At 45.5% G+C, this 20,099-nt stretch overlaps 1 protein-coding gene across 1 annotated transcript in view; it reads right to left on the reverse strand.

The window, feature by feature from the left end:
- GALNT17 (polypeptide N-acetylgalactosaminyltransferase 17) overlaps positions 1-20,099 on the reverse strand; it is a 554,525-nt gene that overhangs the window by 269,908 nt on the left and 264,518 nt on the right. The window contains exons 4-5 of the mRNA XM_012449084.2: positions 17,808-17,982; positions 11,167-11,364 (exon numbers count right to left, since the gene is read on the reverse strand). Coding sequence (XP_012304507.1) covers positions 11,167-11,364; positions 17,808-17,982 — 373 coding nt within the window. The remainder of the gene's footprint in view (positions 1-11,166; positions 11,365-17,807; positions 17,983-20,099) is intronic.

The raw sequence follows: 20,099 nt of genomic DNA on the forward strand, positions 1-20,099 counted from the left end.
CCTGCTGATTTTCATCTGTATCTTTTCATCATTAGTAATAATAACCATGATTTTATAGCTTTTCTGAGTTTCGAGAGTTCTCCTGTTGCATCATGAAACATGAGAGTGGGCTTGAAGGTCCCAAACACACTCATTTGCAGAACTATACCCTCCAGTTGGTTATCTCCCATGTACTCAGCCTGTGAAAAATCTCCTCCAGCTTGCAAGGTCCAGCTAATCACATCTTTTCCAGAAAAGAAAGAACAGTGGCTAAGAGCACCAACTGGGCCTGACTACATACGAATCCCAGCTTCACCTTGTACCATGTGTGTGACCTTGGGTAAGGCGCTTAACTCACGCCTCAGCAGCTCTGCCCATAAAAAGAATATAATAATGTTCATCTTGGCTGGGCACAGTGGCTCACACCTGTCATCCCAGCACTTTGGGAGACTGAGGCAGGCGAATCGCTTGAGGTTAGGATGCCTGTAGTCCCAGCTACTCGTGAGGCTGAGGCAGGAGAATCATTTAAACCTGGGAGGTGGAGGTCACAGTGAGCTGAGATGGCACCACTGCACTCCAGCCTGGGCAACAGAGTAAGACTCTGTCTCAAAAAAAAAAAAATACTCATCTCATAGGGTGAGAATGAGGAGTAAATAGATTTGTATTATGCAAAACACAAGAACAGTACCCAGCACATAGAACATTCCAGGGTTAGTTATGGCTATGAGTTTTTCCATCTGCTTCAATGGCAAATTCCCTCCCTCCACGATTCCACATGTCCTTGCACTGAAGTGCTATCATACGCATTTGAAAGCCTGTGTCACCAGCCAGCCCATGAACTCTTTCAGGAGAGGAGAATCATTTCATTTACCAATACTGTCCCCGCTGGAAATGCTTACCACAAAGCTTGAGCACACAATTGGCTCCTAAAATATATTTGCTGATGCATAGGAAAGATACCTCTATTTTAAAGTCTAAAGAAGTCTGATTTCTTCTCTTAAAGCTGTCCTCCTCTGTAAGCCAGTCATATTCCTCTAGGGAAGAAAATATAACCTTCTCCCTTTGTACACATCTGTGCACAGAATTTGAGATCCCAGCGACTATATATCCAGGGCATCCCTTTCAATTAAAGCAATCTAACAGGCTCTAACAGCACTTGTACCTTATAATTTATTATCAAATTACATATTGGATTAAGGATTGCTAATTGTTAACCATTGCCTCGAATTACTTATTAATGAGTAATGTCACTAATTATAGGACCACATAACACAGAGTAGAGAGGAAACACTGTCACTCTATAGAAGACGCCTGACTCAGCTTTCAGCCAGTTCGCTGAAAGCAACATGCTGTAAAATGTCCCGGCCAGGCATTGTGGCTCACACTTGTAATCCTAGCACTTTGGGAGGCCAACGTGCACGGGTTACCTGAGGTTGGGAATTCAAGACCAGCCTGACCAAGATGGAGAAATCCTGTCTCTACTAAAAATACAAAATTAGCCGGGCATGGTGGCACATGCCTGTAATCCCAGGTACTCGGGAGGCTGAGGCAGGAGAATCCCTTGAACCCGGGAAGCAGAGGTTGCATTGAGCCAAGATGGTGCCATTGCACTCCAGCCTTGGCAACAAGAGTGAAACTCCATCTCAAAAAAACAAAAAAAAAGGTCCCATCAGTGGCCCTTTAGAACCTTCCCTCTGATGGTGAAAGTCCCAGGCTTTTGCAGCTGGAGACAACAGTAGAGATCAGCAGTTCTTAAGCTACGAGCAAAAGTTATCTGAAGGTTGCAGAGCTAAGCCAGGTTTTCATGAACTTATGGTGCACCTAACCTAGGTGTCTCAGGCTAAATAAATGTTATCCTTCATTCTTATCTTACACCTAATTCTTTCCCCATATATACACATAATGTCATGAATAAGAAAATCTGAGTTCATAACAAAGCACAACTGGGGTCAGGTGCAGTGGCTCTTGCTCAGAATCCCAGGGCTTTGGGAGGACAAGGGAAGAGGACTGCTTGAGGCCAACAGATCAAGACCAGCCTGGGCAACATAGCAAGACCCCTGACTTTCAAACTTGTTTTTTCACATTACAGCTGGGCGTAGTGGCTCACGTATGTAATCCCAGCACTTTGGGAGGCTGAGGCGGGTGGATCACTTGAGGTCCAGTCTTGCCAACATGATAAAACCCCATCTCCACTAAAAAAGTACAATAATTAGTCAGGCGTGATGGTGGACACCTTTAATCCCAGCTACTCAGAAGGCTGAGGTAGGAGAATCACTTGAAACCAGGAGGTGAAGGCTGCAGTGAGCCGAGATGGCACCACTGCACTCCAGCCTGGAAGACAGAGTGAGACTCTGTCTCAAAAAAAATTAAAATATTAAAAAACTAGCTGTGGCATGGTGGCACATGGCTGTGGTCCCAGCTCCTCTGGAGGCTGAGGCGGGAGTATTTCTTGAGCCCAGGAGTTGGAGGCGGCCACAGTGAACTAAGATCTCACCACTGCTCTCCAGCCTGAACAACAGAGTGAGATCTTATCTCTAAAAATAAAAATAACTTAAAAACAGAAATCCTGGTGGAAATTTTGTTGAATTTAGATTCCTTGCACCTTGAAATAGCCATTATTTTTTCTGCTCTTGGTGAACTCACCCATCTTCATTCCTCTTGGCAATGATTCCAGACCTTTAACCCTTTTTGGGAGCCTCCTACCCAAGGCCCAGCTCTCAATCTTAACAAGTGAATTTCTCTCCTTGTTCACAAGGAAAAATGTGAGTCAGACAGCGTGAGCTTGCCCTTCCTACTGTTCAAGACCAAACCACTCTTCATGTCCTTAGCCCACCCACGCCTCCTGCTTCAGGATCTTTCTTTCCCAATCAGCCTCACCCCTTCATTTCTGTCTTCAGACTTTCCCTTTCACCCTGTTCCATGCCTTCAGATGTATGTCTGTGTTAAAACAGGGCTCTTCATGTGTACACTGGGGCTGAAGACATTCTGACAATAGATGCTATATTCAAAGAGATCTTGCAAAATTTCAATAGATAGATGAACCGATTAGCTGAGTATTTAGGAAAAGTAAGTGGAGTCTGGGAGAGGAAGGTGTCAGGAGGGTTTCCCAGAAGCAAGCTGTACCCCAGGGGAGGGGGGAAGAGTCCTACCATCTAACCCCAAGCCTAGTGGCTGGTGTCCCTGGAAGTGGAGCCACATGCTCACTGGTGTGATCCACACTTAGGAAAGGGAACAGGGCCTGTGGAGCACAGGGGAGCCCTATGTCAGGGAAGCCATTGAGGGAATGTATTCTCTACTTGGGTCCACGAGGGGCGTGGTTTCAAAGGCAAGATCTTCCTAGTGACATGCCCGACCTGCCTTCTTTCACGCCTGCATCCAGGAGCTCAGAGGTCTTTGTTTAACTTTCGCACACTTGAGAAGATAGACTGCCCAGGTGAGCTTCCTTTGTTTAGAAAAGCCTGTGAGATGCTACGGGAGGACTGTGGACCAAACAACCAATCAGATGTCAGAAATCAAAGATCAATCACTCCAGCAGAAGTTTAAAGGAACTCCTTTCATAGGACAGAAAACTTGAATGGGATGGGAATAATTCCCAGGTTAAATGTCCCCTTCTCCCACATCTGGGCAGACTCCATTTCTGGATCCCCTCTCATGACAGTGTGGGAGCTCGCTCTCTCTCTCTCTATTTCTTTCTCCTTTTTTTCTCTCTCCACCTAAATAAATCACTTTCTGCAAAACTCTTTGGGGTCCGATATTTACCTACATGTGCTCACTGTGCCCAGTGGGGTGCTCTCCCCCATTCTTGGGTGAGTGAGGGACCAAGGGCCTGGAAGAACACATCCTATCAAGGAGCTGAGACTCCCCCGCATCCTGCAACCCAGTCTCACCATGTTTCCACCCAAGAGGGACAAAGGTGTGCAAATCCCAGAAACCAGATATGGAACCTGCCAAAGGAATGTGGACTTGCAACCACCTTAAAAGGATGTCTGCCAAGAAATGCAATGGGTTTCTGAATGTTAGTGGAAGAAGCTGTATGCTAATAGAAGAAGCCAGAAACAAAAAGCCACATTCTATAGGACTCTACTTACAGGAAATGTCCACACTAGGCAAATCCATAGAGACAGAAAGTAGATTAGCAGCTGTCACGGCTTGGTGGGAGGAAGGAACAGGAAGTGACTGCTTAATGGGCATTGGGTCGCTATTTGGGGGAATAAGAAAACTCTGGAAGTAGATCATGGAGATGGTTACACAACATTGGGAATGTCCTTATTGTCATCGAATCTCACATTTTACGATGGATAAGATGGTAAAATGTATGTTACATATATTTTGCCACAGTTAAAAACAACATTATAAACAAAACCAGAAGGGATGCCCTAGACCAGCAGTCCCCAACCTTTTTGGCACCAAGGACTGGTTTCGTGGAAGACAATTTTCCCATGGACGGGGATGGCAGGTAGGGACGGTTTCAGGATTAAACTGTTCCACTGCAGATCATCAGGCATTAGATTCTCATGAGGAGCACACAACCTACACCCTTCATACATGCAGTTCACAATAGGATCTGTGCTACCATGAGAATCGAATGCCACCGCTGATCTGATAAGAAGCTGAGCTCCAGCGGGAACATGGGAGATGGGGAGTGGCTGGAAATACAGATGAAGCTTTGTGTGCTCGCTCACTTGACACTCACCACCACTCACAGGCTCAGTTCCCAACAGGCTATGGACCAGGACCAGTACCCGTCCGCAGCTCAGGGGTTGAGGACCCCTGCCCTAGACAGTGGCTCACCAGAGCATGGAGACTCCAGCAATAACAGGACATAGCGCAAACAAGAAGGCAGAAATTGAGGGTGCCTGGGAGAGGCCAGCTGAAGGGAGCCATTGCCTGCATGGGGTTGAGAAAGCAGCCTGGAGGTTCAGATTGCCTACACACCAATGTGGTACAGACACAGAAAAAATATATATATTGCCTAATCATTTGGTACTGGCCTTACGACTACTAAGAGTAAATCAGGCTGGATGCGGTGGCTCACATCTGTAATCCCAGCACTTTGGGAAGCTAAGGCAGGTGGATTATGAGGTCAGGAGATTGAGACCATCCTGGCTAACACGGTGAAACCCCATCTCCACTAAAAATACAAAAAAAAAAAAAATTAGCCAGGCATGGTATCTCACACCTAGCTGGGAGGCTGAGACAGGAGAATTGCTTGAACCCAGGAGGCAGAGGTTGCAGAGAGCCAAGATTGCACCACTGCACTCCAGCCTGGGGAATGGAACAAGACTGCATCTCACACATACAAAATAGAGTAAATGAAAAGCTATATATAAAGCCCTCAATATGCATTCAATAAATGGTAAATCTAATAATAATCAGTTTATCATCATTATTAATATGGATCAATGGTATAACTTCCTATGAACAACAGCTTGTCTTTCTAACTATCCAATCTCTTATTTTCTTTCTTTTTTCTTTTTTGAGACAGAGCCTTGCTCTGTCACCCAGGGTGGAGTGCCGTGGTGTGATCTTAGCTCACTGCAACCTCTGCCTCCTGAGTTCAAGTGATTCCCCTGCCTCAGCCTCCTGAGTAGCTGGGATTACAGGTGTGTGTCACCCTGCCCAGCTACTTTTTGTATTTACGGTAGAGATAGGGTTTCTCCATGTTGGCTAGGCTGGTCTTGAACTCCTGACCTCAGGTGATTGGCCCACTTCGGCCTCTCAAAGTGCTGGGATTACAGGTGTGAGGCACTTTGCCCAGCCTCTTCTTCCTGCTTTTGTGGTGAGATGTGCCTGCTCCCACTTCACCTTCTGCCATTAGTCAAAGCTCTATGAGGCCTCCCCAAAAGCCAAGCCAATGCCAGTGCCACGCTTGTACAGCCTACAGTACTGTGAGCCTATTAAACCTTTTTCCTTTATAAATTACTCAGCCTCAGGTATTTCTTTGTAGCAATGCAAGAACCGCCTAACGGAAAGGAAGTCACCCTTGGAGAACAATTAGAGCTCAAGGCAGTAGATTTAAGAAGCTTCTCAACACAGAGGCAAGAGCTGGCTCAGTGCTGCACAAACTCTCACACAGATGAACAAAGGGCTATGGACACACAATGGCACAACTGGAGGGGAATCTTTACAGGCTTAACTGGAGTTCCGGGAAGTCTGGCCATGTTGCTCCTCTGGCTTTGAGTGACACTTTCCCCACTGGTACGGTTTGGCTCTGTACCCTGCCCAAATCTCATGTTGAATTGTAATCCCCAGTGTTGGAGGTGAGGCCAGGTGGGAGATGGCGGGATCACAGGGGTGGATTCTTCATGAATGGGTTAGCACCGTCCCTTTGGTGCTGTGTTCATGATAGAGTTCTCATGAGATCTGGTTATTTAAAAGTGTGTGGGACCTTCCCCTGTCTCTTATTCCTTCTGCTCTGGCCATGTAAGACATACCTGCTTCCCCTTCTGCCATGACTATAAGATTCCTGAGGCCTCCCCAGAAGCAGAAGCCTCCATGCCTCCTGTACAGCCGGCTGAACCCTGGGTGAATTAAGCCTCCTTTCTTTATAAATTACCCAGACTCAGATATTTCTTTATAGTAGTTCAAGAACTAATACACCCTCCATGACACACACAATACATACCACAGATACCCACTGTCAGTGCAAGATGCATAAATGAAAGCTATCCTGGGAACCACAGAGGTCTCCAAGGGGCTGGGTGTAAAGCCAAGATCAAGTTCTGGGTGCTCGGTGGTCAAAGGCAGTCTAGACACATGTGGTTGGGTCCTTGTCGTTTTAAAGAAGAGAGGTTTATTGTCAACATTTAGAAGGTAGGAGATTTCACAAAGGCTCTAGATTTACAGCTTCTCTTAAAATTTTGAAGACATGACCACACTGGCCCTATGTAGCCCCATCACCACAAAGCAGAGCTGGGAGCAGCCGCCCCCTTGGGCAGGACCTGTGTTCTTCCGTTCCCCCACCTCTTACCCTTACAATCAGGCCTTTGCCCTCTTTAATGGCACTCACACACTTGCTATACTGGAAATGCTGGTGTAAACAAGGAAGAACGGACGACAAAGAGAAAACCTGAGAAAATAGCTATTTAGCAGGCAGGACAAAAGAGGCATTTATATATAGAAAGAAACAGGAAAGGAACTGAAACAGAAGGAATATCCATTCCCTTAATGCAAATCTCCTATATTATGTTGCTTACCAGGAAGTCTTAGTATCTGAAGATGCATCTAATGTAATACCATTTGGATGATGAAACATTCTCCTCGACTCATCTTTCACTGGAGTAAAATTGTAACTATCAAAATTTTGGCATCACAGCAAGAGAGAAACCGCCATGTCCTCATGTCTAAGAAAGCATATTGTATCCGCTTAATAATTTCAGAAGGATCATAAAAATTCATCCATGCAATTAAATATCCCCATCAACTATTAACAAATTAAGCATTCCGTAAGTTAAGACACATTAAAAAGAGATAATTGGCATTTGATTCTATTTTGTACATCAGAGATGCATGTAATATTAATGACTCATGATCATGACTCTATTTTCTTGAGTCTTTTTAAAGTGCATATTAATCATCTGTTAATGTTACCGTAACTCATGAAATACAAGCTAACTTTTTGCTTGGAGACTTATACACTCAGAGACAGTCATTACGGATGTCTGCTGGGCATCCAAAGGTACTCCACTAAAGCACTTCTTTTTCTCTGTTGTTAACACTTACAGTCACACCCCCTTTCTGTCATCTGTCCTGGCTGGAGGCTGGCCTCCTAAGTGTCAGTGTGGACACTCAAAAGAAAGCATCTTTCAGCCAACATGTAAAACTCACCATCTGTCAGTCCATCGTTTGAGTTTCATCCCTTTGAGATCTGAAGTTCAACATGTCTTGAAGCACTCACCATTAAGGCTCAAACATCTTGAAGGTTTTGCTTTAGTTAATCTTACAGTATTAATGTTATTTGCAGATAGCCAAGGATGTGGTCCTGAAACACTGCATGATTAACAGTGGGGTGGGAACTGAACCATAGGATAGCTTACCTTCTCTGCTGTAAAAATTTGCCCACGGCTGGCTCTACTCAAATGTAATTGTTCAGCTTTTGGTGTGAGCAGGAAAATAACAGAACTTCTCAAAAATCACTCTTTTTTTAATCTGTGATAGGGTCTCCCTCTGTTGCCCAGGTTGGAATGCAGTGGCATGATCACAGCTCACTGCAGCCTAGACATCCTGAGCTCCATCAACACTCCCTCCTCTGCCTCCTGAGTAGCTGGGATTACAAGAGCAAACCATCATCCTGGCTTTTTTTTTTTTTTTTTTTAATTTCAGTGGAGACACAGTCTTGCTATGTTGCCCAGGCTGGTCTTAAACTCCTGAACTCAGGCAATCCTCCTGCCTTGGCCTCCCAAAGTTCTGGGATTACAGGTGGGGGCCACTGGGCCTAGCTAAACTCTTACTCTTGTTAATCACAAATTTTTAAACTGAGAAAGAACTTTATGACTGTCTGTAAAAATTCTTCATCCCTATTCCATTATTCTATCTTACTATCTTACTCAACACCAACAAGCATACCCCTAAAACTGAGTCCAGGTACACAGACCTCCCCTGCCTCTCCCAACTTAAGACAGAACCATGATTTTAAGAGTCAGTTTGGCCCTCAGGTAGAACTCACATAATGTATTGAACTATAAATCCAGGATCAGAGGATTTTCAACAAAGCCCTTTTCCCCAAATAAGGTACCATTCACAGGTTCCAGAGATTAGGATTTCCACATCACATCTGAAAAGGCCTTTTGATATGGGATGGGGGCAGGAAAGTTCTGGGTAAAGAAGGGCAGGGACTCTGGTGATGACTCCACCCTCAGGCCTGCGCCCACAGACCTAAAGGAGGACAGGTATTTCTGTTTTCACACTCAAAAAGTTGCCTTTTGGCCTACCACAACCCCCCATCCTGTGCCCATAAAAACCTGGGACCGTAGTGGGCACAGACACAGGCAGCTGGACCTTGAGAGGAGCAGAAGAACACATAGACAGACACCAGCAGACACCGGCAGCAGAATGACATGGATGCTGAGGGGTGTTAGGCCAGGGGTGGTAGAGGATAGTCTGGCAGTTGGGCTACCCAACTCCAGGGAAAGACCTCCTTCCCACTCCATCCCCCTTCCAGCTCCCCATCCCTCTCATTGAGAGCTACCTCCACCACTCAAGAAGAGTGGTGCTCTTTCTCCAAGCCCACATGTGCTTATTCTTCAAGCCCACATGTGATTTGGTTTTTCTGATACACTAGGGCAAGAATACGGGATACAGAAAGCCCTCTGCCCTTGTGATAAGGCAGAGGGTCTAACTAAGCTGATGAACACAACCTGCCTGCAGATGGCAAAGCTGAAAGAGCACACTGTAATACACGCCCACTGGGACTTCAGGAGCTGTAAACACTCAACCCTAGACACTGCCGTGGGGTCAGAGCCCAAAAATGCTCCCTGCAACCTGCCCATCTGCATGATGCCCCTAGGGCTTTGAGCAGTGGGGCACTGAAGAAGCAAGCCACACCCCTGTCACATGCCCTGCAAGGATAAGGGAACACTCTCATTTCACTTTTTCTCAAATGAGGGACCATTCACAGGTTCCAGAGATTAGGAAAAGGACTTCGCAGATGTGATTAAGTTCGGTATCTCAAGATGGGGAGATGATCCTAGATTGGTCATACGGATCCAAAATGTAATTAATCACAAGAGTCTTTACAAGTGGGAGGGAAGGCAGTAAAGGAGGAAAAGGTCACGTGATGAAGGAAGCCGGAAAGAAAGGGAGACAAGACATAGCCAAGAGCCAAGGGAGGGAGCAGCTTCTGGAAGCTGGAAAAGGCAAGGAGATGGATCTCCTCGAGAGCCCGCAGAGGGACCCAGTCCTCCTTGATTTTAGCTCCATCAGCTCATTGCAAACTTCCAACTTCAAGAACTGTAGCAGCATCTATCTGAGCTATTTCAAGTCATCATTTTCACAGAAATTTGTTACAGCAGCAAGAGAAAACTAATATACCATCGAAATCAACCTAATGCATTCAACCGCCTTGATTTTTTTTTTTTAAGATGGAGTTTTGCTCTTGTTGCCCAGACTGGAGTGCAATGGCATGATCGCAGCTCACTGCCACCTCCACTTCCCGAGTTCAAGTGATTCTCCCGTCTCAGCCTCCCAAGTAGCTGGGATTACAGGCACCCACCACCATGCCTGGCTAATTTTTGTATTTTTAGTAGAGATGGGGTTTTACCATGTTGGCCAGGCTGGTCTCGAACTCCTGGCCTCAGGTGATCTACCCACCATGGCCTCCCAAAGCACTGGGATAACAGGCATGAGTCACCATGCCCAGCCTCAACCTCCTTTCTATTTGAGTTTTGCAACTGGTATGCCTCAAGATATTGATCTCCATATCCAGAGGGGCAGCTGGATGGGACCCAGAGCAAGAGCCATAAAGAGCTCCCCCACGGCCCTCCAGCTCCCCAGAATGCCACACATGCTTGTCCTTTTCTATGACCCTGCATCATGGAAAACAGTGCAAACACGGCAACAGTACGAGGCTTCAAGTATAAAATAGCCCCAGAAAAAATAACTTTCAAACTTCATCCTTAAAAGCTCCTGAACACAGCTCCTCTTTTTTTTTTTTTTGAGACGGAGTTTCGCTCTTGTTACCCAGGCTGGAGTGCAATGGCGCGATCTCGGCTCACCGCAACCTCCGCCTCCTGGGTTCAGGCAATTCTCCTGCCTCAGCCTCCTGAGTAGCTGGGATTACAGGCACGCACCACCGTGCCCAGCTAATTTTCTGTATTTTTAGTAGAGACGGGGTTTCACCATGTTGACCAGTATGGTCTCGATCTCTTGACGTCGTGATCCACCCGCCTCGGCCTCCCAAAGTGCTGGGATTACAGGCGTGAGCCACCGCGCCCGGCCCACAGCTCCTCTTATACAAGGAAGAATAAAGAAGTGTGAACATGACTATCACTTTGAAACTTTCGGTATCGCCATTGGAAAGCTGCACTTGAAAACATTAGATAAAGGTGCAAAATGCAACATCCTCCCTCTGCAGGAAAGCTGTGATCCTGATGTGCACACAGGGGCTCCAGCCCAAGGCAGGCTTCCCTGGCTCCTTTTTACCCTTGAATTTGGGGGCTCACTGGCCGCCAGAGCTCACCAGCCACAGACCTGATGGGGAGAGAAGGGTCTCCGGCGTCCCACCAGTCTTTTGGGGGGCTGATGTACATGCACCACAGCTCCCAGCTGTACCCATGGGCCGAGTTCTCGTACCGCTGCACCTCAAAGTTGTCCTGTTTGATGTTGTCGATGGAGGGGAGGATTACACGCTTCCGGTTTTCCTGGATGCGGGACAGAACCGGCTCAGCCCTGAAACACAGAGAATCAGACATGAAACCTCTCTTCTCTCTCCTGAGACACACTTCCCAAGACCACAGGGAATGAACAGCATTCGGCTAAAAGGCTGGGCTTTGGGAACCCTGGAACTCGGATGGAAATTGAGGCTCCCAGGGACCTGCCCATGTTGGATCCTGCAGCTTCACACCTGGGCTGGAAAGTGTGTGAAATCCACTCACACCTTCACCCTTATGGGAATGACCACAGTGATGCCTGCTCTGGCCTAAAAAGCCTGGAACAAGAGTTCAGAATGTGGGGTCTCCTTCCAAAGCAAGTGCCAAGTCTCATTTTCATATTGACAGTGGACTCTATGATTTACATTGCATGACAGGTTTTAAAAAAAATTTATTTATTATACTTTAAGTTCTGGGGTACATGGGCAGATTGTGCAGGTTTGTTACATAGGTATACACGTGCCATCGTGGTGGTTTGCTGCATCCATCACCCCGTCATCTACATTAGGTATTTCTCCTAATGCTATCTCTCCCCAATTCCCCCACTCCCTGCTATCCCTCCCTTTGCCCCCCAGCCCCCGACAGTCCCTGGTGTGTGATGTTCCCCTCCCTGTGTCCATGTGTTCTCATTGTTCAACACCCACTTATGAGTGAGAACATGCAGTGTTCGGTTTTCTGTTCTTGTGTCAGTTTGCTGAGAATGATGGTTTCCAGCTTCATCCGTGTCCCTGCAAAGGACATCATCCTTTTTTATGGTTGCATAGTATTCCATGGTGTATATGCACCACATTTTCTTTATCCAGTCTATCATTGATGGGTATTTGGGTTGGTTCCAAGTCTTTGCTCTTGTGAACAGTGCCGAAATAAACATATGTGTGTACATGTGTCTTTATAATAGAATGATTTATAATCCTTTGGATATATACCCAGTAATGGGATTGCTGGGTCAAATGCTATTTCTATTTCCAGATCCTTGAGGAATCGCCATACCGTCTTCCACAATGGTTGAACTAATTACACTCCTGACAGTTTTATACAGTGTCGTCAGTTTACCCCCAGGGCACTGACTAACACTGCTTGTTTTTTCTGCTGCCACTGAATTCCCTTTCCCAAAATAGGTCACTTCTGCCCGGGATGGCCTGGTTTTAATATGCACTTCACTAGCTTCTCTCTCTTTCTCTCTCTGTCTCTCTGTGTGTGTGTGTGTGTGTGTGTGTGTGTGTGTGACTACTTCAGTTGTTTTAATTGATTATTTAATTGATTTCTTAAAAGGGATCTAATGGAATTGGTTAGTAATAGAAGGCTGGAAACTAATTAAATGCAAAGGCAGGCAGAATCCTGCCCTGCTCACTTCCCCAGCTCGAGGCTACAGCGGGCATTCATCAGGGATCTGGCTTCAGGTTCAAGGTGTAGCCCGGCTGGCTTAGGAGACAGCAGATGGTCAGACACCTCCACCATCGTGTGCCTCCGAGGCAGACGCAGGAAGAGATCATTTCCCACATTTGAGAAGGAGAAGATGGCTCTCTCCTAAGCCAGGGCATTAATCTCCCAGCTTACAACAGAATGCAGGCTTTGGAACAGAGTCAAGCAAAAATCCCATTCCTCTGCATTATCAGGAAGAATAATGAGAACACACGGTCGACAACCCATCTCTTTTCATTTGCAGCTATTGAATTACCCGTTGGCTTATCTCATCTTTCTATTTAAAATTAGCAATAAAATATACCCTGGGCCATTACCTGCTTACTTTTGCACACACCATATAAGCTGAAGCCAAATGGCACTGATTTTCCAAGGCTTCCAGGCAGGCTTAGGAGCATGGCCCTGGCCAAGTCTCCACTCATGAAATTCTCCCCTGGGAATGCCCTTTGCTATTGCCAGAAAGCCTAGTCACCTAAGGAGGCTTAGACCAAGTACCACCTCCCCCACTACCTGCTCCAAAGACCAAGTACCACATGTCCCATGGGACTTCTTCCTCTCAACTCTTAGACCATTTCTCCACCTTATTTAAGTCACAATGACTTCACAGCTGCCTTTGCTAATACTTTGAACACACACTATTTTTCCTTATGAACTAATCATAGCTGATCTTTATTGAGCACTTGCTGGTGCAAGGCACCATTCTAAATATTTCACATGTGCTGACTGATGCAATCCCCAATATAATCCTATGAGGTAGATATGATGATCACCATTATCCAAATGAGGAAACTGAGGCCCAGGGAGGTTAAGTAGCAGGCTACACAGCCAACTGGTGGTAGAACCAGGTTTCTAACCTAGCTTGTCCGGTTCATGTCTTCATTCTGAAGCTCCTTGACCTCCCTGATGAACCGTGATGAACCCCCATCCAAGTCCAGGCCATGCATATAGAAGCATTCAGTTCAGCCTATCCATCAGCTGTGAAAGAGTCACTGAGTATGAAGGCAGAAGACCTTGGTTCCAATAATATTTCTGTGGCTGAGAAGTCTGATCCCACTGTCTATGGGACAATGTATGACGGTTCCCAATAATTTGCTTCCTCTTCCATGGGGATGTCCTGCCTATTACCAAATGGCCTGCAGTGCTTCCCTAGAGAGGCACATTCCTTCCCCCAACCTCCAATTAACACTTAACCTGGACCTGTGAATTGGTTTGCCAAGGAGATGCAAGTGAATGTGACAGTGTCACATCAGAGCAGAAACTTTAATAGCCATTTCCAAGTTCAGCCACTGTTCTTTTCCCTGAGCCACCAACATGGGATGTCCTAGAAGGGAGGATTCCTTGGCTCTCAGAACACAGAGGATAAATCAAGCACAGCCACAGCCAGTCAACCACAGCTGACATGCCATGCACACAAGAGAGAAACATGTATTGTCATAAGTCATTGAGACTGGAGATTATTATTGCAGTAGAACCTTGTAAAAGTTGAGACACACTGTCTATCTTGTAGTGAAGAGCCGCAAAGGAGTTTTAATTCAAAGAGGATTCTATGCCACCTGGTAGAAGTGTAGAAAATGAGTCTGAATGGCAAAGACTAAAGTCACAGAAATCAATGAGAATTAGATGATAAGTGGATTAGATTACATAGACTGGAATTAGACTGTAGACCTGAGGGCAGATACCAAATCTGCCAGCTTTTGAATCCCAGCTGAGTGTCTTTTAGACACAAGTAGAAGTTCCTCTTCAAAGAGCTTAATTTATTTAGTTTCCTTGTTCTTTGTTCCTCACTTTCAAGGCCAGACTTCTTATCCTTTGTGCCTCCCTGCCCTAGTTTCAGTAAACAACTTTCCAGACCATCCTAATCTACAAAGCCCACATCTACTCCTCACTCTGTAAATTACCCCTCCTGCTACAATTATCCCTCCATCTTCTTCCCACTGAAGCTGCCCTTCCCTCCTCATTATGCACACCCCATGCACTCTTCAAGTTAGCCAATCAGGTTCAGCTTGGATTGTGCGGTCCAACTCCATCCAATGGAGGCAGGACACACTAGCAGAAACAAACTGCATTAGGAATAAAAATCTCTTCCCTTCTTTGTTCAGGGTGCTCTCGTGGCAACCAGCCCTGCAAGCAGCACCCTTCTGCAGAAGTAAATTTGCCTTACTGAGAAATCCTTTGCATAAGTGCTCATTTTCTTTGCAACTCTGAGCTTTTATTCCCAAGTGTCCAACATCCCAGTTTGTGCAGGACTCTTCCAGCCTTACCACCAAAAGTCCTGAGACATCATTCAGCACCAGACTTCTTACTAACTAAGCAACCCAGGGTACAGGTTATTTAACCTCTAACTTGATGGATCATTGGTTAGTTAGCAAAATTCATCTGACCATGCTTTAAAACTGGAACGTCCTATTCCAGTTTTAACATGATTTTGGCATTTTGAGGCCTCACTCTTTGTGCATCTAAAATCTTCTAATCCCCATATGCTCAGCAAACCTAGAAGAGCACCAGGGATATGGCAGGTATCTAGCAAGTATCTGTCAAAAGAATGAGTTCCAGCAGTGACCACTTTTGTTTAGGTGAATGTTAAGGAAGAGCCAAGCTGGGAGAGTGGTGGTCAAGACAGAGAGAAAGAGGGAGACAGGAGAAACAGCAGACAAAACTGGCTGGAGCTAGAGGTTGACTGGATGAGTATGATGGCAAGGGGAAAATCAAGGGAAAGGGGCATGTGTGGGGATCAACCAATTTGAAAGGAAAGAAAAGAGGAGGCAGTGGTGCCAAGGAAAAGACAAGGTAGGCCAAGCCTGAGGCTGTGATAGAACATTTGCATGTCTCTGTTCAGAAGTCTTCTATGATAGCTCAGTGCTTCTCAAACTAGAGCATGCATCAGAGTCCCCTGGAGGGCTGGTTACAACAGACTGCTGGATCCCACCTGCATGGCTTCTGATTTCAGGGGACTGGGTGGAGCCCAGGAATTTGTATTTCTGCAAGTTCCCAGATTCTGCAGATGCTGTGGGTCTGGGCACCACACTTTGGGAATGATTATTACTAGTGATAAACATCCCTGGAGCTCAGAGAGAGATGGGGACAGAAGACATGCAGCTGGGAGTCACTAGGGTTTGATGACAGCAAAAGACTAGGAGGGAAAATTGGTGTCTAAGATGGCAACAGGCCCTAGCGTGCACTTGAAGGAGTCAGTGTTATCAGTGGCCCCAGATTTCTTATGTGGTCATGTGCATAAACGTAGGAAGTAGAAAAGTTTTTCTTCAAAGTTTCCTTTCTTGTTAAAGAATAAATCCTAAGTGTTAGAAATAATAGTTCGTTTTAAAGACTTTCTTCAAAACCTTCTTCCTTTTTGCTTATAACTCTTTATTAAGCCCTATCCTATGTAGCTGTTAAACAAGCTCACAGGCATGTAGTATATTCTATGTCCTTGTACTTTAACCAAGATATTTATGCTACTACTTTTCTAAGTTCTTTTGCAAGCAATTTCCTGTCCCTTCCTTATTTAGACTTCCTCTTTTTCTTTTGTTCTCCATTGCCTTTAACTATTCCAGAAAGTTTTAAGTTATTAGCCAATTAAGTTGTTTTAGATTGTGAAGTCTAGCTCTAACCAATGGAGATCAGACACAGCAGTAAGGACGGCCCCAAATAATGTCTGCTTTTCTTTGTTCATTGTACTCAAGTGGCAAGACTGCTTGCGAAAGTACCCTTTCTGCAGGAAGTAAAGATTGCCTTGCTGAGAGATCCTTTCTCTCAGTGCCGATTTTTCTTTGTGGAACCGAGCATCTGTTTCCAACAATAAACACTGTCTTTTTATCCTGCCATTAAAAGGATTCTAGAGGTTGTTGCAAATGAAGAAGAACAGACATTTTAATGTTAATTAGTGATGGGATATTGGTTCTTCAAATCTAGTACAGTGAACAACAGTTAAGATGGCCTCAGTGAGTGTAAATAAACACATTTGTGAACTACAAAACTCTGCTTCTTACTAATTAAGCAATCCAGGGTACAGGTTATTTAACCTCTAACTTGATGGATCATTGGTTAGTTAGCAACAATCATCAGACCATGCTTTAAAACTGGAAAGTCCTATTCCAATTTTAACATGATTTTGGCACTTTTGTGGCCTCTCTCTTAGTGCATCCAAAATCTTCTACTCCTTGTACACTCAACCAATTTCTCACATACTGTTCTTTTCACCTGGAAAAATATCAGGGCCACCTCTGCAGAAAATACACTTCACCTTCCTCTGAATGATGTTAAAGATAATCCCATACATTCTGGGAAGCTTTACGTGAGTAGTTAGAATTATAACTATATCTCTTTTCTCACAATGACAGTCAGTCATTCTCCCCTGCAAAGAGAACAGGAAAGAAGGAAAAGAGAACAATAAAAATATGACCCCCTTGTGACATTTGCAAGAATTCTGTTGAATTCTGTCTAATTGAGACATTATTTTCTTTTTCTCTTCTTTTTTCTTCTTCTTCTTCTTCTTCTTTTTTTTTGAGATGGAATCTCTCTCTGTCACCCAGGATAGAGTGCAATGGTGCAATCTTGGCTCACTGCAATCTCCACCTCCCAGGTTCAAGCAATTCTCCCGCCTCAGCCTCCTGAGTAGCTGGGACTACAGGCATGCACCACTATGCCCAGCTAAGTTTTGTATTTTTAGTAGAGATGGAGTCTCACCATGTTCCCCAGGCTGGTCTTGAACTGAACTCAAATGATCCACCCACCTCGGCCTCCCAAAGTGCAGGGATTACTGGCATGAGCCACCGTGCCCAACCTGATACATCATTTTCACTGGGGATTTTGATGATGATGACAAGATGCCAATGATGGTGAACTGAACAGACAGTAGACAAAATTCTCCCTGCTCCCCAGTTTTATCCCAGACAATGGTATCGCTTTCTTCTTCAATAAGCCTTTCTCCATTCTTCCAGTGCCCCTACAGGTGACAGGTGCAACACCCCATCTCCCAGATTCCAGCCCCTCTCAACCACAGCACAGGTCTTGAGCACCCCTGAGTTTCAGCTCATCACCTACCAGCCAGCAGTGAATTCCACATGGGCATCAAAGAAGCCAGTGACCTGCCCAGTGGCCACCTTCCAGCCTTCAATGCGAGCGCGGATCAGGCCTTCCCTCTTCCGATTTCTCACCACCTTCACCAGCCCAGGGTAGCGTTTGTGGACATACTCCTCCAGGGGGACCTTCAGCTCCTCTGCAAATGACAAAATACAAGGTCTGTAAACATGTCATTTCGAATTTGCATCTAACCCATTGCAATGCCCACAGATCTTCAGGGAGGTCAAAGATCTCAAAACAACATTGCCTGTTAGTCATTCTGGCAAAAAAGAAAATCTCATCAGTCTGGGAGTCAGAAGACATCTCAGATGCATTCGCCCAGGACAGCTATCTTCTGACAGCTTGCAATCCATACAGCCGGATGGGAACTAAGCCTGGCTTTTATATCCTGGCTGCTGTGAGCCGGCACATGTCCTTTGGGATTCCTTTTCTTCAGGGCCCTTCCTCCAACTTGGCCAGAATCCTTGTCCTTGTCCTCGTCCTCCTGCCACCCCAGGGTCCATCCGGTTTATCCATTTCTATATTGGCTTTTCCATCTGCGCACAGACTCGTTCTTATGGTAATGTGTTTTGGGATGCAAAAGAAGTCTTTGCTCTGTTTAAGAAATGCTATCCCGGGGGCAGAACTAATGCTACCAGGGATTGGATACTCTCCCTTCTGCAACCAGCAGGTGGGAAAGTGCTTCATTTCCGAGCTAACTTAATCCTTGTAGAAACCCTAGGAGGTTGCTAGATTAATTCCATTAATTAACTAGATTAATTCCATTTTGCAAATGAAGACATAATCTCAGGGAGGCTAACCTGTTCCAAGGTCAAGTATGGGGTAACGGGAGAGCTGAAACACAACCCAACTGAATCTAACTCTATAAAGATTGATACCCAGCCAGGTGTGGTGTTGTGCACCTGTACTTCCAGCTAGTCGGAAGGCTGAAGAAAGAGGATCACTTGAGCCCAGGAGCTGCAGGCTATCGTTATATCACTGCATTCCAGCCTGGGCAGCAGAGCAAGACCCAGTCTCTAATTTTAAGAATAAATAAAAATAAAGGCATCTTAAAAAAAATTAAAAAAATGAGTGGTACTTTGTGTGCATAAAAATCACCAGTTGTAGGGAGGAAAAGGAGGAGCTAGCAGGGAAGGCATTCTTAGATACCTGCAGTCGGTGCTGGGGAACTCAGGGACATGCCACTGAAGGCCACAAATCATGGAATGCTACAAGGGGAATCCCACCTGCTTACCAGGGTTGGCCTGTGACTGCAGGAAACTCCATAAGTTCAGGGAGAATATTCTGAATGCTGAGCGCCAGGCACAATGCCAGGAGTTCGGCAGGCACTGTTAGCTCTTAGCTGCCACATGACCTGCAACCTACTAGTGGCTTTTCCCAGGAACAGGATGTCAGCTCCTGGCTACACCAGCCACCACGTCTAGGTATCAAATGAATTCCTCATTTGTTAAGCAGTTGCGAGATTTCGGGGGAGGTATATGGGCAGGGGATTGGCAAGGTTGGAAAAAGAAAGTGTGGGTCATTATCACTGGCCTTCTCACATCTAAAGAGCTTTGAGAGGTATTAAAGGGGTAAAAGGAGAATGCCTCATCCTTTGGTACTAGTGTCATGGCTGCTCAGACTAAAGGAGAAGCTATATATATAAAGCCCTCAATATCCACTCAATAAATGGTAAATCTATTAATAATTGGTTTACCATCGTTATTAATATTGAGCAATTGCATAACTTCCTATGAACAACCACTTGTCTTTCTAACTAGCCAATATCAATTTTATTTTCATTTATTTTTATTTTTTGAGACAGAGTTTCCCTCTTGTTGGCCAGGCTGGAGTACAGTGTTGAGATCTTGGCTCACTGCAACCTCTGCCTCCAGGGGTTCAAGTGATTCTCCTGCCTCAGCCTCCTGAGTTGCTGGTGTTACAGGCATGCGTCACCATGCCTGGCCAATTTTTGTATTTTTAATGCAGACAGGGTTTCACCACATTGGCCTGACTGGTCTCAAATTCCTGGCCTCGAGTGATCCGCCTACCTTGGCCTCCCAAAGTGCTGGGATTACAGGCGTGAGCCACGGCACTCAGCCAGATGCCACTGATTTAAAAAGAGAAAAAGAAGAGAAGAGGAAGAAGAAGTTGATGAGTTTCTCTGGGGACAAGCTTAGGTGGCCAAAGAGCATTCTGGGGTATGCAGCTGAACCACAATGGTCTAGAAGTGACAAGGCATGGCAGAGGCGTCAGGACTGTGTGATAAGAGAT

The sequence above is a fragment of the Aotus nancymaae genome, unplaced genomic scaffold (genome assembly GCF_030222135.1).
Source record: "Aotus nancymaae isolate 86718 unplaced genomic scaffold, 86718_ANA_hifiasm-v0.15.2.pri h1tg000012l, whole genome shotgun sequence".
Taxonomy (NCBI): domain Eukaryota; kingdom Metazoa; phylum Chordata; class Mammalia; order Primates; family Aotidae; genus Aotus; species Aotus nancymaae.